Consider the following 15,668-nt stretch of genomic DNA (forward strand, 5'->3'; position numbering starts at 1 on the left):
CTTGTTTCCATGGAAATGGGGGGAGGGGGAGGCAGAGGTTTTGAGCTTTCTGAGGTACCCCGGGGAGGAGGTCCCCCAGGGTGGAGCCCCGTCTTGGTTCTGATAGCAAGCTGGCTTCCATAACCTGCAACCCCATCTGCCTAGGATCAATGTCCTAGGCTGTCACCCTGGGGCTAGACTCTCCCAGGGACCTTGGGGGTCAGGCTCAAAGGCCTGAATTTGCTGGCTCACTCACTGACCTCATGGCCCTCACATACTGCCTCCCCCTCTTGCCACTCACCTGGGCCTCTGTCCCCTCTACCCAGGATTCCTGTCCAATCCAACCTCCTGGCACTGCCCAAGGCTCAAACGAGGGGACCCCACTGGTGGACAGAGCCATAGAGGTAAACACCAAAAATTTTATTGAGGAAATTAAATTGAGGGAGGGAGGATACCCTTTAGAACAATAGAGAATAACTTTGTGGCTTTCTTTTCCCAAAATGGGAGAAATAAAGCTGGGACCCTGCGCAGGAGGGAAAGCTGGCAGGACTCCACCCTGCTCCATCCTGGGGCATCCAGACCTAGCAGGCTCAGCCCTGTTTGTTCCCAGATGTGTCATCCTGGATGCAGACAGTCCAGGTGGGGTCAGAGCAGAGATGTCTCTCCATGGGAACCAGGGAACTGGTGGGCAGGCAAGGAATGGAGCTGGATGGGCGGGTCCATGGCTCGCCCTGCTGGCTGGCGGCTCCAGGAAGTTAAGGCATGTGCTGGGGGCGGGGTAGAGGGAGTGCAGTGACCTGCAGGGGCGACCTGAGGCCCCTACCCCAGCCCAGCCCACAGAGGCCTGGGCTCCCCTGGAGGAAGTAGCTTAGTCTAAAGTGCTTGGAGGGGAAGGGAGACTGGGCTGAAGATCGTGCTGGTCCGAGCAGCTCTAGGGCCACCCCCAGTGGGGCACTGAACCCCTGCAGCAGGTGGGGGACTTCCTGAGGTCACATGGACACAGGGTCACAGGCCCTGGCAGGCTGGAATCAAGACATGGCTGGTAGAGAAGGGACTCCGCAGCTCCTATCCAGCCCCACCTCAGGATCCACAGCAGCCTGGTTTCCTGGGCCCCAGTTAGGCTGTCCAGGATCCTGGAGTCGTCTACTTGGCATCCTGCTAAGGCCCCGAGAGGCTGGGGAAAAGGCTGGACGCAGCTGAGTGCAGACGGCACATGGTCCCTCGGGGGGCTGCCCCAGCTGCTGGGCTCCAGGAGGCCCGCAGTGACGGGCGGTCCTCAGGACGGCCAAGATGGCATAGGTGCAGGCCGGGGGTCCCCCTGGGTTGGCCACGCCGCCCCCATCCATGGCTACAGGTGCCAATTCGCCCTCTGTGGGCCGCGGCGTCCATGAGAGAGAAGCAGAAAGGTGGAGGTCAGCATGGGACAAGAGCTGTGGGGGCCTCTGCTGGCCCTTCCTCAGCCCCTGACCAGGCTGTCTGGGTCCTCAAAAGCTGTAGATTCCTAGCACTCCCCAGTCCCATCCCTGGCATATGGCTGACTAGAGTTCCCGAAAGTACAGCAACTTCTATGGGGCTCCGAGCCGACCAGCAGCCCATGTGTATTTCCATCCTACCTGCCCAAGCCCTTGGGTTCCTGAGACCTGTTGAGGTAGCTGCATGCAGCCCCAGACTCTTCTCCAAACACCGTTACTTCCAAGAAATGAGACAGACCTGGGGCGAAAGACCTTTACACTCGCCAGCCAAAGACCTATCGCCAGCCCCAGTGGGCAGGCCTCTACCTTGGTTGAAGTCAGCAGAAATGCTCACAAGGAACATGCCACCCTATGCCAGCTGGACAACCCTCTTCCCAAAGCCCTCCCCTGCTCCCTGGGGCCCCGGCACCCACAGCCCTGGCCTTGCTCAAGGAAAGGATCAAAATGACTTTTTTCTTTTTTAATAAAATTATAGATATATAGATGTAAATATAAAAACATAAAACAGACACAACGCAAGCAGACGCTGCCATGTGCTTACTCGGGTCCCTGACATGAGGGGGAGCACTGACCCCCCTCCCCAATGTGCTTTCCACACGGCACTGGTGGGACCAGGGCCGGGGACTTGGTATGCCTTGGGGTGGGCATTCTCCAGTTTGGCCGGGAGGGCCTGAGGGCTGGGGAGGGGGCTCCAGGTCTCACCAGCTCCCTGGGGCAGCATCTGGTGCCCATACCTGCACCCACCTGCCCCCCCGTCACCTCCCACAAGAGCAAAAAGCAGAAGTTAAGGCTTCGATGAAAGGGACAGCAGCGGCTGAGCACTGACACATCAAACGTGGCACGGCAGCACAGCACACAGACATGGGGACACGAGCCCAGCAGCTGGGCAAGACGTGACACAGGGAGCTAGAGTCCCTGCTACAGTTGGCTGTCTGTCCGTCTGTCTACTCATCCGTCACAGCCCAGAGCAGGCCAGGGCTGCACTCCCTGCAGAAGCATCGGCCTTGCCAAGCTACAAGCTGCCAGCCGGGTCAGTGAAAGGCAACGCGTTAGGAGCAGCTGGAAGGGCAGGGCCTCAGAGACCCATCTGTAAGGGGAGTGGTGGGCCCACAGGCCTTGGGAGGGTGATAGGAATTGAGCTTGGCCGATGGAGAAGGCAGTCTGGGTCCCCCTCACAGCCTGGCAACCCTTGGCCCAGTCTTGCCCGGGGATCCGTCTGTCCTGTGAGCAGATGCATAGATGGACAAGCAGAGGGCGTGGGGACTAGCTTGTGGAGGCAGGGCTCTCTCTCCTGCTGATGCATCCACACCAGGCTTAGGCGGCCTCGTCTCCCTGGGGCAGAGAAGTCGGTGGGGGTTGGGAGAGCCACCTTGGGGTCCTGGTCCCCATGGCGCCATGGCGGATGGGTGATGGTCAGTTCTCACACCGAGATCTCGTACGTAGTCCCACCCACGCCGGACACCTTCTTAACCAGCGTGTGCCGGGCAGGGCTGGCGGAGGGCCCTGCAGGGCCAGCAGCAGGCCCCAGCCGGGCCAGGCCAGGGGACTGCCCATTAAGATTACTTGGGGGGGTCTTCAGCTGAGGGTGGTCCCTGCATTAAAACAAGCACACATACACGTGCACACAGTGAACACAGGACGGTGGGCAACAGGACACACATAGACGTGGACTGAAGCCCTGTGTCCTGGACCCTGGGCAGTTCCTGCCAGGGAAGGACTGCACTGTCACAGGATAAACAGATACTGTCAGAATTGCCACCTGGGTCCCTCTTGGGTGGCTCCGGCCTGAGAGCAGAGTGGCCAGGTGGACATTACCCTGAGTCTTTGCCCTGTCCTGGTGCTGAGCTGAGAAGCCCAGTGGTGGCCCCGTCTGCCCTCCTTGCTCACTCCCTCTTAAGAAAATGAGGGGTTGACCTCTGTCCCCAACTTGCTACAGCCCCTTCCTTGACCCTGAACAAACCAAATGGACTCCTAACAGAATGTAGGGTGATGAAGCCAGCAGCAGTGCTCCTTGCTTGTTGGGTCTCTCCCTGGGGCCTCATTTGTCACCCTGAGCCTATGCTCAGGACTGCTGTGGCCTGGATAGGACAGTGCCATTACAGTGCTGTGACAATGCTGTGACCCACCCAGCTTGAGGCAGCTTGAGGACACGACCCTCACTGACCTCAGCTCTCCCACTTGGACCCGGTCCAGTTAGCAACCGGCCAGGGGCCTGGAACCAACCTGTGCTCCCCAGGCCTCAGTTTCCTAGCAGGGAGGCTAGGACTATGTAGCCAGGGTGGCATACTTTCTGTGAGGTGATGCCCTCGGCCCCAGCCTCCTGGAGATGCATCTAGGCAGATCTGAGGAGCGCTCCATGCACACCAGGGAAGGTGGGAGCCCACAGACCACAGGAGCCCCACGTTCCACATGGAACCAGCAACCAAGGACGATGCTCCAGGGCTCTTCCATGTGCTGGTTCTGTGCTGGCTCCGGGAGGGTGTGGGATGTGCTCTGCATGCACATCCTCCTCTTCCAAACATGGAGCATACCCCACGTGTCCTCAGAGCCAGATCGCCCTTGCCCAAGGTGACTAGGCAAGGTAACTAGGCACCTCTGAGGCAGGGTGAGGCCCACCTCCCCCATCCCTACAGACAGTCACAGGCCTCCAGGACCCATGCATACCAGACCAAGAGGGGCCCTGCATGTGGCTGGACAGCTGTCCTGCATGGGGAAGCCCACCTACACCACCAGGCACCCACCTCTGCACAGCCAGGGAAGGCGGCCGTTCCGGGAGGTCCGTCTGGATGAAGGCGACAGCTTTGGGGCCCGAGTAAGGGGGAGAGCAGGGGGTGCCAGGTGGGGAGGGCAGGCCCTGGCGTGCAGGTGACCTGTGTGAGCCACTGCTGGGCCGGGGCCCTGGGCCATTGTTGTTGGCCTGGTCAGCCTGAAGGGAGGACGAAGATGTCTGTGGTGCTCGGCTCACGGAGCTTGACAGTGAGGACAGTGACGTCTGCAGGGCAGGGTTGCGGGCACCACCGAAGCCAGGCCCAGCCACCAGGTCATCTCTGGAACCATAGCGCAGCACTGAGCCACGGGGACCCTCAGACAGCACGCTGGCCTGCTGCAGGCTATAGGAGCTGGGTGTGTCATAGACTCCAGAGTCACCAAAGAGCGAGTCAGCCTGGGAGCGCAGCAGCCGTTCACGCTCCTCCCTGTCCTTTCGCTCCTGGATGGAGGCCATGATGGTCCTCGACAGGTTGTCGTAGCGTACGGGGGAGGGCTCCCGAGGCCGGGGGCCCAGCACAGGACTGAAGCTACGGGGTGGGGGCCGTGGTGGGTCACCTGCCCCTCCAGGGTGCAGGTAGGGTGAGTGGTAGCCAGCCACACTGACTGAGGGGTGTGCCGGGCAGGCACGGCCACTGGGCGAGCCAGGGTTAAGCAGGCTGTCATAGGACAGGCTGCCGTTTCTATTGGGCAGCGCGTGGGGGGCAAAGAGGCCACGGTGGGGTGTGGGGGGCCCCCCCTCGGAGCGTAGCGGCTGTAGGGCCACATGGTCCCCACCCCGCCGGCTGGCAGCCTTGAGACTCAGGGAGCGCAAAGCGCCCGAGAAGGCATCGGTAGCACTGAGTGACGGGGGTGGTGAGTAGGCTGAGTGTAAGCCGCCAGGCCCGTGGTCTGGGAGGTCCAGACTGGGCTCAGACACAAAGTCCAGGCTGTGTGTGCTGTCATCTGCCAGGGTCAGCGAATCAGGGCCTGGGATCTGTGGGAACACAGAGCACTCAGGCCAGAGCTGGCTGCCCCTCAGGGTAGCCCTCGAGGAGCTATGGCAGTACTGGAAATGCTCGGGACTCTGGATCATTCTGCAGGCTGTCCAGTGATGCACACTGCTCCACAGTGATGGACAGAGGGGTACTTAAGCCGGGGAAAATAAATGTGCTTTCTCAAACAAATCTCCAATTCTTCTGAAGGCTTCCCGTGGGCCTTACAGAATGACTAATGGTGGAATTCCAGGCATCCAGGCACATACTGGGGGAGGAGGGGGAGCCACCCACCTGGCCTATGGGCAATGCCAGCCAAGGGACAGAGATGCCAGGCTGGGACCATTAGTATCAACCCTTCCCAGAACACCTCACTCTGCTCCCCTCCAACGGACTCCAACTCAGCATGCCTACAGGGATGGGGTTGTCTGGCATGCCCGTGGCCCTGGGAGATGCAGGGGCCCTCTCCAGGGGTGCATCCAGGTAAGGGGGCAGGGTCTGCCTTCTCACCTGTTCGCTAGGTCCACAGAAGGGTGTCTTGGGACCAGTGGGGAAGGCTGGCCGGAACTTGTACATGGCAGGTGTCGGGGGGCTGGTCCTCTGTACTGATAGGGCGCTCTCTGGAAAAAGGGGCTGCTGTCAGAGTGGGATCAGATGAGGGTCAAACCATGCCCCTCTCCCAGTTTGGTTGCCCCACCTCACCAGCACTTCCAGGTCTTGGGGTCTTCAGATCTCCTCCAAAGGTGCTGGCCTCAATTTTGGGAGGCAGTGGTGGTCCAAGGTCCAGTGGCTTCTCATCCAGGTGATCCAGGCTGCCTTTGGACTGGGAGGGGTGGGGTCAGTGGAGGGTGGGGTTTGGATGAGAGGTGGAACTTAACTGAGGCCTCCTTCCTTTAGCCTGGGACCTATGTGGAGTATTTGCCCAATCCCTTCCACTTCCACCTCTTCTGATCCCCTCCAGCCAGACAAGGAGCCCAGCCCGGCATCTCTGTCCCTTGACTGGCCCCTCCAGCCTGCCTGCGTCCCCACTCAGGGGGTCTGACTCCCATCCCTTCTCCCATTCCAGCCCAGGCTCCCACCTTGCTGCGGCCCAGGCCTGCCTTCAGCCCATTGTCACTAAGCTTGACCTTGAGAGGTGCAGCTCGCTCCAGGAGCTCAGGCCGAAGGAAGGGCGGCTTCAGGCTCACGGAGAGCGGCAGCCGGGGTGGTTCCACTACGTACCTGTGGCAGGGCCAGAGGGGTCAGCAGCCAAGCCACCTGGCTATGAACACACACCAAGGGCAGGGCCAGCCCCACCTGGCAAGAGCAGAAAAGACCAGACTAAAGGTCCGAGGCTGCCCACCCCACACCCGCCACAGGCCCCGCACCTCCCTGCCTAGGCCGGGCCTCACCGGGGCGCCAGGGGGCTGCAAAGCACGTGCTCCACGTTCCCATAGCAGCCTCTGGTGAAGGGGTTCACGCCCCCGCGGAACTTCCCAGTCACCTGTGGACACGGGACCCCCTCAGCTAGCCTGGCCACCCAGGGTCCAGGCCAGGGCAGGCAGGGGGACAGGCAGGGGCAGCTGGGGTCCTCAGAAATGTGCCTTGTAGAAGACAGCTTGGGCAGAGTCAGCCCAGAGGTGCCTCTCACCCAGGTTACCCCAGCCTGGCCCTGCAGGGAGCTGTAGTTGGTGACTGCAGTGTCACCAACAGGAAAAATGCAGAGGATAGGGCAACATGTCCCCCTGGAGCCCCTCCCACTACAGCTGCACAAGCCACCTCAAACAAGGGCTCCCCAGGTCCTGCTCTGGCAAGGTCTGCACCTGCTCGTTGGTGGTACGCCCTCGAGTGACCAGCACCACGTGGAAGCCAGTGAGACCGATGACAGGAATGAAGAAGAGGCCAGCCACACACATGACAGCCATGCTGGCTCGTTAAGGCCAATGGCTGCAGACACACAATGGGTGGAGAGCATCGCAATGGCACAGAGCAGGTGACTGTGCACGAACACCTCCCCCGCCCACCTAGGGATGGCAACTCACCCGCGGGGAGCCCCAGGCAGCTGACCGACCTTTCTGAGTCTCAATTTCCCCTGTGACACATGTCCCCAGCCCACACTGCCTTGTATGGGACCAAGGATACGTGATGGTGGTGTGAGCGGCTCCTAGCCCCTCAGCGTGGTTCAGCACATAGACCAGGCCGAAGGCCACGACGCCCACCATGTGCGCGCTGAGTGACAGCAGGAACAGGAAGAAGTAGCGGTAGTTACGTCGCCCAATGCAGTTGTTGACCCAGGGGCAGTGGTGGTCAAAGTCCTGGAGCAGAAGCAGTGCATCAGGCCACGTGGCAGGTGGGGACTGACGCAGTGCCTGGGTGTGGGGGGAGGAGAGTGGGGCAGTAGGGTGGTCACCTCTACGCAGTTGTCGCAGACACTGCAGTGCGAACAGCGTGGGGGGCGGTAGAAGTGGCAGGTGGCACACCATTTCATGCGGACCTGGATGCCCCGCACGTCCACATTCTTGTACAGTGGCGCCCGGAAGTCGTCCTCCTTGTCCTCGTCCTCGTCCGCTGCAGGTCAAGAGCCAGGCAGGGCAGCAAGGGATGAGAAAGGTGACTTCTTTTAAGCAGGAGACGCTCTTCCCAATCTCTGCCCAGGCTACCCACTGGGAACCCCAAAGTCTCTTCCAAGTCAGTCACTTACACTCTAGTAAAAATGAGCAGATGAGTTGCCCCAGCATAAGGCCCTACCTCGGGGGAAGACGCCAGGGTCCATGAAGGTGGCCATGCTGAAGTTGGCCAGGACAAAAAGGAAGATGATGCCATTGTAGACAGGAACAGCTGGGGACACAGCTCTTGTCAACCACGGGCACCTACAACAGACAGCAAGGCAGACAGCTGGGCCTGGGGGCTGTGGCGGGGAGGCAAGACACAGCCATGACACATGGTCAACATGCATGCAGCTGTGCCCATCAAGCGAGCAACCTTGGCTGTCACCACTCCTTGGCTCGACCATTGGAGGCTGTGCACATCACTTGTGGTGTGCTCCCCACATGCCAGCTCTAACTCCTGCCACTCCCACGGGGGTGTCTGGTACATAACAGACTCTCTTCAGAGAGGCCCATCAGCCTGGGGTCACACAGTTTAGGAGGAATGACCCAGAACTAAGCCATGAAAGTCCCTCTAGTTCAGGAGCAACTTTCCTGAGCTCCCCTGCCCTCCAAAGCCACAGAGAGGAAGTGAAAGCCCAGGATGGCAAACCAGCCTACAATGCCTACACACTAACAAGGACAGAGGCCAGTGACTCTCCTGGCAGCTCGGGACAGCCCCAGGCCTCACTCAGACCTATTCCTATTCTGGCTCACCTCATCAGGAAGACTCAGGTATAGAAAGCCCCAAATGTGGGTCAGTAAATGAATGGGAGTCATCATGCCACTCTTCCCTAGGGACACGGCCCCAGTCCAGGCAGCCCCTTCTTTTTGGCTTGTTTGTCACCTTGCTTTCCAAATGGCAGCACAGAAAGCTTGGAAATGCTGAAAAAACACAAGGCCCCCACCCCTTCCCATCTCTTGCCATCCTACAGCACCTGGCTCCAAGGATACCCTCTCTTCCGGGAAGCCTTCCAGGACTCCTGGCCCCCCTCCACAGTCTCCCAGGAAGGGTCTTGCACACCTCCCCAAAGAACACCTGCCCCAGCCCTCACAAGGCCTCACAAGGCCTGACAGACTCCCTTCCACGGAGACCGGCCAGTCCTTGCCCCCACATCCATCTCTAACCTCATAGTGGGTCTGGGTCCACCCACTCAGCTCCAAGAAGCCCCTCTAGCTGCAGGTTTCCCATCTCTCCTGCTGTGGCATGCATGGCATTTGCTCCCTCCCCACACTTAGACCCTCTGTGGAATCTGACAGGTGGGGATCCCCCACTGCTGCCCTGACTGTGGGGATGGAGACATCGTGGCCACCAGCAGGGTGTGGGGGGCCTGTGGCTACCTGCCACCCCAGTGCATGTAGTCCACACTGGGCACCCACGCCTGCCTTGGCCAGGAGCCAGCCCAGCCGCCCCAGCAACCACCTCCATGGCAGCAGAACTATTTTTAGTGGAAAGCAAGAGGCTATTTAAAGACTGCTTCCCACGGCAGCACCCTCCCAGAGGCCGAGAGAGCTGTGTTACCCCTTCCTCTTCTCCCAGGCCAGTGTGGACGCACAGTGTGAGGACCCAGACTATGGCCACAAGGATACCTCAACCAGGAACTTCCTCTGTCACCCCCACTCTGGCAGCTTGGAGTGCTCACCCCATACACACCTTCCTTTCACATCCACATCCCTGCCTGGTATACAGATGGCACTCAAATTACTGTCTGTGACCTCCAATCCAACACCATTCAGAAAGGCCACAGAGTGACCCTAAGGCATGGCCAGCCTAGTAGGGGGGAGCACACAGCACCAAATGCCAATGGGGATAGGCAAGGGAGAGACACCCTCCCTGAAAGAACTGTCCCAGCCCTACAGAGAGAGGTAGGGTCCTTCTGACTCCCACCCTGGGCAGCACAAACAAGCTTCCTATAGAGCCTTGGGGAGGGCTGACTACACAATCGGCGCAAAATGAAAAGACAGACCCCTTGTCAAAAAGTTAAGAATTTCAAGATGGTGAGAGCAAAGCATTAATCCCACATGGTACCTATGGAGCCAGCCGCTCTGGGAAAGGAAGGGCCAAGGGGTCCTAGGGTGGCTGCCGATGGGGCAGATGGATACATGAATACAGATGATGTGTGGTGGTGGGGAAGGGTGGCACAGCACATGGGCTCTGTCTGTTCTTGCATCCAAGGACCCCATCCTACATGGTGCACCATGCACTTGATCATCCCAGGTGTGAGGAGGGGACGGCTGCCGTCCTCCTATTTTATAGATAAGGAGCCAAAGGTCTGGCCTTGGGGCCAGTCTACATCTGTGCAGTTTAGACCTGCCTTCTGCCCCTCACTTGGGCTGCCCCCGGGTGCGTACTCACTCATGGGGCAGCAAGGACCAGGATTCCCATACTTAACCAGAACTCCCTTGTGCCAAGGCAAGCTATACTAGTGTGTCCGCCTTGGGCCTCAGTTTCCCTGTCAGGCCAGGTGGGCCAGACAGATGCCCAGGGACAGGTGAAGGCAGCCATCATGCCATGTTTAGAAATTTGCGATGGGGTAGACTTGAATTGAGGTGCTGAGTGGCTTCTGTCCAGCGTGGCCATCACCTGCCTGAACACCTGAGAGGGCCAGCGGGGTCTCAGCTAGTTAGGAAGGCCTGATGCTCTCTCACTGGGACCTGAGCCACTGTCCTCCCACCAGCTCCAGCCCTCAAACTTGATCTGAGCCCAGGACCAGCATTTGTCCTCCTTGTCCTCTTCCACTTCTGCCAAGTGCTACTGGGAGAACCCTCTGGCTTAGACCCCACCTAAAGGGGAGAGGCCCACTGACGAACCCTCTAGGGCCCAGGCAAGGCCCAGACTCAGAAAGCTTGTGCACTAAACAGGGAAGGAGACGAAGAGTACACACAAGGCACACGCAGACACACACGTGGACAGATGCAGATGTGTGCACGCACGTACACATACTCCAGGGCACACACTCACAGGTCCATGTGAACGCATGCACAATCATGAACATGCAGGCACGTATGCATGTGCGAATATGTGCACATGTAAACACACAGAAAAGTCTTGTACACAAAAGGCACACATGCACAAACATACACAACCACATCCACAAGCAAGACATGCATACATGAAGACTGGCGTGCACAGACATGCAACTGTGTGCGCGCACACACACACACACACACACACACACACACACCACACAGGCACCTGCACTTTTGCTCGTGCACAGAGATGTATGCATGGGCACACATGAACACACTCGTGAGACATTCCCTCCCACTTTCCCAGGCCTGCCTAACCCCAGCTCATCTTCTCATTGCCATGGAACTCGGGTGAGCACCTGTCTCTCTGGGCCTCCCACTGCCCTCTTGTGGATAAGGCAAACATGAGGCAGGAGTGTTCAACCCGTGTTCCAGGAGGCTCCTTTTCCTGAGGGGATGACACCACACTCAGGCCTAGGCCTGCAGTACACACTGGGCCGGCACCACCCTGGCTGTCCTAGTAGGTCCCAGCCGGAACTCTACCTTCACCCACCCTGTAGGCCCCCCTGGAGTTCTGAGCTTCCTGGTTGCAGGACCCTGGCTGTGGGTGGAGCCTCTGACCTTCCCTAGGACCCCTCCTGACTGGCTCACGGGGTGGGGGGAGAGGGGGACGGTGGGAGGATGGGGGGGGCTGAAGCCCAGAGCCCTCCTGAATGGCAGGGACATGAGCTGGGACACAAGCCACCACTGTGTTCTCCACCCTAGTGGAGGTCCCAAGTCCCCGCCTGGGCCAGCAGGGAGACACCGCCCAACAGCGGGAGGTGGGGGGGTAGCTTTGGGAGAATGTCTGCCACAGCTAAATGTGGAATGGAAAATTTTAACTCAGACGTTTTCATTTAAATCAGGTTCTTCATTAACACTGTTTACATTTGACAGTGGCAGTGGCCTATGGGGGCAACCAGGACGCCCAGGTAGCAGACACTCAGTCTCGGTCACTCCAGGGGCCTTTGGATTGTAAAAGTACTGTACCTACCTGCCCAGTCCCTATAAACACTTGGATAGATGTGGAAACTGAGGCTGAAGAAGTCAGGGATTCCCCAGGTCACTGCAATGCATCTGTCAGAGGAGTTCACACTGGATTTCCACTCCCAGGTCCCTCCCCATGAGCCTCCAATCAGCACCTCCTTCTACCTAGGCCCCCTCGTGGCTGGCTGGGCTCCAGACCTGTACAGTGTGCTGGACTGGGCCTCTTCACAGGGACAGGGCTCAGGCCCATCTAAGGACCACCATATCATCCCAGATGCTACAGACAGGGTTAAAAGGGCCTAATCCAGCTCTGGGATTGGCAGCCGTGAGCATCCCCGGCCCTCTGAGTGCATGGTCCCAGGCTTTCTGAAAAGTGACCCTAGGGAGATGCTGGGCAGATGCAGAGCTCAAGCCTGGTCTAGGGGCCTTCAGACCCCTCCCAGCACCTGACCTAGCCTAGCACTGTACCACAGGGAAAAGGAGTTTTTGGGACTTGGGAGTGGGGGCTACAAACCCCAGGAAGGCTTCTTGGAGGAAGGCTCTAAGACCCTACCTCGTGCCATACATCCTACATCAGCATCCTCCCCGTGCCCAGCCTTTCCTGGAGAGATGTCCGCATGTCCTACTGGCCTACCCCCTTGGTGAGCTGGCTGAAGGAGGGGTTCCCTGGTCCTCCAGGCTTCAGGCCCCACTGCCCACTTGCCATGCGAATGGAATCTGCCCTGAATGAGCAACTCACATTCACTGAGTATAAAAGAGACCTGGGCCATTCACCATCTGGAAAAGCCCAAAGAGCAGAGAAACCAGAAACCCCATGTAGGCCCCAAGAGCCAGGTGGGGAGCCATTCCTCTTTTGAGGTACCTGTCTGAAGGGTCATGGCCCTGGGACCACAGACAGGGCAGAAGGGAGGCACTGAGGAGATGAGAGACCCATCCTGAGAAGGACATCCACCCAGAATAGTCACCAGACCTGTCTAAACCCCTGCCCACTCAGAACTGGCACAGTCCCCAGCAGAGCTCCTGTCTCAGGAATAGAGCCACCTGGAAGAGCCTAGCAGAGTCAAGGTGGAACAGACTAGGGTCCTCAATGGCTATTTAGCCAAGGGAATGTGCCTCCCTCTCAGAGTTGTCACATTTCCTGGCTCATGGGGGACACACGAGGCTTCTACACTTCATTAGATGACCATCACACAGGGGACCCAGGGACACCCCTGAATCCCCATCCTGCTGTAAGGACACGTGCCAACTTCTCCAGGGTGCGATGCCAGCTGGGGTCAGGGTGGACCACACACAGGTTGAGGCAATGCCCCCAAAAGGAACCTACATCTCAAGAGTACCACCAGCCATGACCCCATAACCCAGTTTCAAGAACAGAGGAAGCAAACACTGGAACTCAGGGCCAAGATTAAGTTCACAGCAGCAGCCTTAAAATGGGCCCTCTGAAATCACAGGCAAGTGACCCATAAGCACTGCTTCCACATGGCCCAGACACCACCACAGAGGCAATCCCAGAGGAAAGGGTGAGAGGTGATACCTGCGGTTGATTTTAATTTCAGAAACTTTTATTCCCTGCATTTCACAAGTTTTCCTTAGAGAACATATCTATTTTAAAGTTACGAAAAGACGCTGAATGGCACCTGAGAAGCCCAGATGGACGTTCTCGTCCCAGCCACTGGGAGACTGAGCTGGGCCCATCCCTCCAGAAGCCAGGGTGGGATATGTTCCCTCCAGGCCTGGCTCCCCAGGCCCCACTACCACCCACCCTCTCTGCCCCACAGCCAGCAACATCTGAGTGACAAGAACACGCTGGCTCTCTATAGCCAGAAATAAGCCCGTCCACACAGGCCTTTTTTAAACTTACTCTTGGCAGCCTGCAGCACCCACCAGCCCCAGCCTCCAGGTAGGGGCTCTCCTGCCTCCACAGGCACCCAATTCAGACTTGCCACACACAAAGCGGCCACCCCCACTCTTATGAAAGCAAAAGGGCACCAGTCAGCTCTTGTCCATCCCAGACTCCCTCACGTTCAGGGACAGCTCCACCTGGAACAGGTGGCCATTACTCTGGCCAAGTGAGCTGTGTCGAGGCCTTGGACTTGTGAAAGAGTAAGTGGTAGGGGAACCTCACGACTCAACCCGAGCCAATCCCCCCACTACTCATGGGGTATTACCATGAGCCTTAAGAGAGGTCAGCAGGTCACTCTGGCCTGTAAGGCAGCCTGTGTAAAGAAACTGGGGCTGGTCTCTAAGATCCTTGAGTCCCCCATAGCCAGCCCATGCTAGTGTCAATGTTTGTCCCTGCTGCAGCCTGGCCTGTCCCCTTCAACTGTGATGACCACTGGGGTCTTCCTAAGAGGGAGACCAAGAGAGGGCAGAGGGCCAAGCCAGGCTAGGGTCACCAGTGGCTGTGGGACAGGCATGTGGCACCCAGGCCAGGCCACACCTACACGGGAACAAGTTGGCCTGGGGCAGGCAGGCGGCTGGGAGGCGACCCAAGAAGCTCCCACGGCTGCCTGAAGGGAAGGCTAGTGACTCTGTGTGACCTACGTCCTCTCTTGAGCCCTGTGGAAGGGAAGGACTGCAGCCACACCCAGGGCCTGCCTGGCACCCTCAGAGGTGTCCCCACACACAGGACTCACCTGTCTCGGGAGTCCGAGGTCGTGCACACTCTGGGCCGCAGACCCTCATCCCAAGGTGGGGGCTCCCTTTGCGCGCAGCCAGCGCCCCGCCCAGTCCGCCCCGCCCCTGCCCCCTTGCCCCGCCCAGCTCATCCGACCACTGCCCCCCTTGTCGTCCCCCCCGCCCCGCTGCCCCGGGTCTCTGCCCAGCCTGCCCCTAGCTGCCACCCAGGCCCCCTGGACGTAGCGCCGACTCACGTGAACACGAAGAAGAGGGTGCTGGAGCCGACCAGCAGCGCGGCGGCCGTGGCCACCGGGATGTATTTGGCGGGTTTGAGGCGCGTCCCGGGGCTGCGGGGCATCCTGGGCGCCGCGCCGCCGCATCCCTCCCCGGGGCCGGGCGGGCGGGGCCGGCCGGGGTCGGGCCGGGGTCGGGCGGGCGGGCTGGACGCGGCGCAGGACCCGCGGCGGCGGCGACGGCGGCGGAGGAGGAGGAGAAGGAAATCCCACCCCACGGGCGGCGGCGGCGGCGCGCTGATGTCAGCGCTCCCCTTAAGGTGGACCGGGCTCCTGGGGGGCCGCGGCGGGGGCGGCCTGGGGGCGGGGCGCTGGGCTGGCCGACCCCCTCCTCGCCGTCCAGCGCGCGCGGCTCCGCGCGCTTGCCCTCCGACCTTCGGCACCCTCGGAGGGGCGGGGTACAGCTCGCTTGGAGTGACCCTGCGGGTGATCGACACACTCTGCAGGCCTGGCTGGCCGCGGAGGCCCCACAGAAAAAGCCAGGTCCCCTGGTCCCAGCCCGCGGGCTCCAGCGCGCGTCCCCTTCTGAGCCTGTTTGCACAGACCTTTTCCTAAACCCCGTCCCGGGGCAGGCCACTGGCCCCCGCTCCGTAACTGTTCTGGGCGGGGCCAATCCTCTCTCTTCGGGAGCCCCCTGGCAGTCACGAGAGTGGGGGTGGGGGTTGTGACAATGCAGGGCCATTATGGTTATCAACCCTGCCCACCTCACAGCCCACGAGCCGTTCGGCTGGACCGAGTCCCGCCAGTGAGCAGGAACCCGCAGGCACTCTGTGTCCTGGCCCAGGCTTCAGGCTTGAAAGCGTATGTTGGTGGGAAACCAGGGCCGCCTTCCTGGGGTGGGTGCCCCATGAGAAGCGCTAAGCATCCTGCCTGGGCTCCGGATAGGCCCGATGCGCCAGCCCCATTCCTGCAGGAAATCCCACCCGCCCGAGCCGGCAGTGCTAT

At 59.8% G+C, this 15,668-nt stretch overlaps 1 protein-coding gene across 5 annotated transcripts; it reads right to left on the minus strand.

The window, feature by feature from the left end:
• Positions 1-381: 381 nt before the first annotated feature.
• Zdhhc8 (zDHHC palmitoyltransferase 8) lies at positions 382-15,576 on the minus strand. 5 transcript variants are annotated; one of them, XR_012443492.1, is made up of 12 exons: positions 14,685-14,834; positions 7,919-8,040; positions 7,581-7,738; positions 7,313-7,485; positions 6,994-7,096; positions 6,583-6,674; positions 6,271-6,412; positions 5,894-6,014; positions 5,702-5,811; positions 4,193-5,193; positions 1,593-3,043; positions 1,231-1,348 (listed from the first exon to the last, which is right to left on the minus strand). XR_012443492.1 is itself a non-coding variant. In XM_074060857.1 (11 exons), exons 2-11 carry the CDS (start codon positions 7,953-7,955, stop codon positions 1,138-1,140), a joined length of 2,148 nt encoding a protein of 715 aa, XP_073916958.1. In that variant the 5' UTR covers positions 7,956-8,040; positions 15,428-15,576; the 3' UTR covers positions 382-1,137. The 5 variants fall into 5 exon arrangements, 4 of the variants coding, with proteins under 4 accessions (XP_073916958.1, XP_020016243.1, XP_073916957.1 ...); XM_074060857.1 differs by lacking the exons at positions 1,593-3,043; positions 14,685-14,834 and adding an exon at positions 15,428-15,576 and having other exon boundaries at positions 382-1,348; XM_020160654.2 differs by lacking the exon at positions 1,593-3,043 and having other exon boundaries at positions 382-1,348.
• Between the last annotated feature and the right edge of the window lie 92 nt (positions 15,577-15,668).

This window comes from Castor canadensis, chromosome 18 (genome assembly GCF_047511655.1).
Source record: "Castor canadensis chromosome 18, mCasCan1.hap1v2, whole genome shotgun sequence".
NCBI lineage: Eukaryota > Metazoa > Chordata > Mammalia > Rodentia > Castoridae > Castor > Castor canadensis.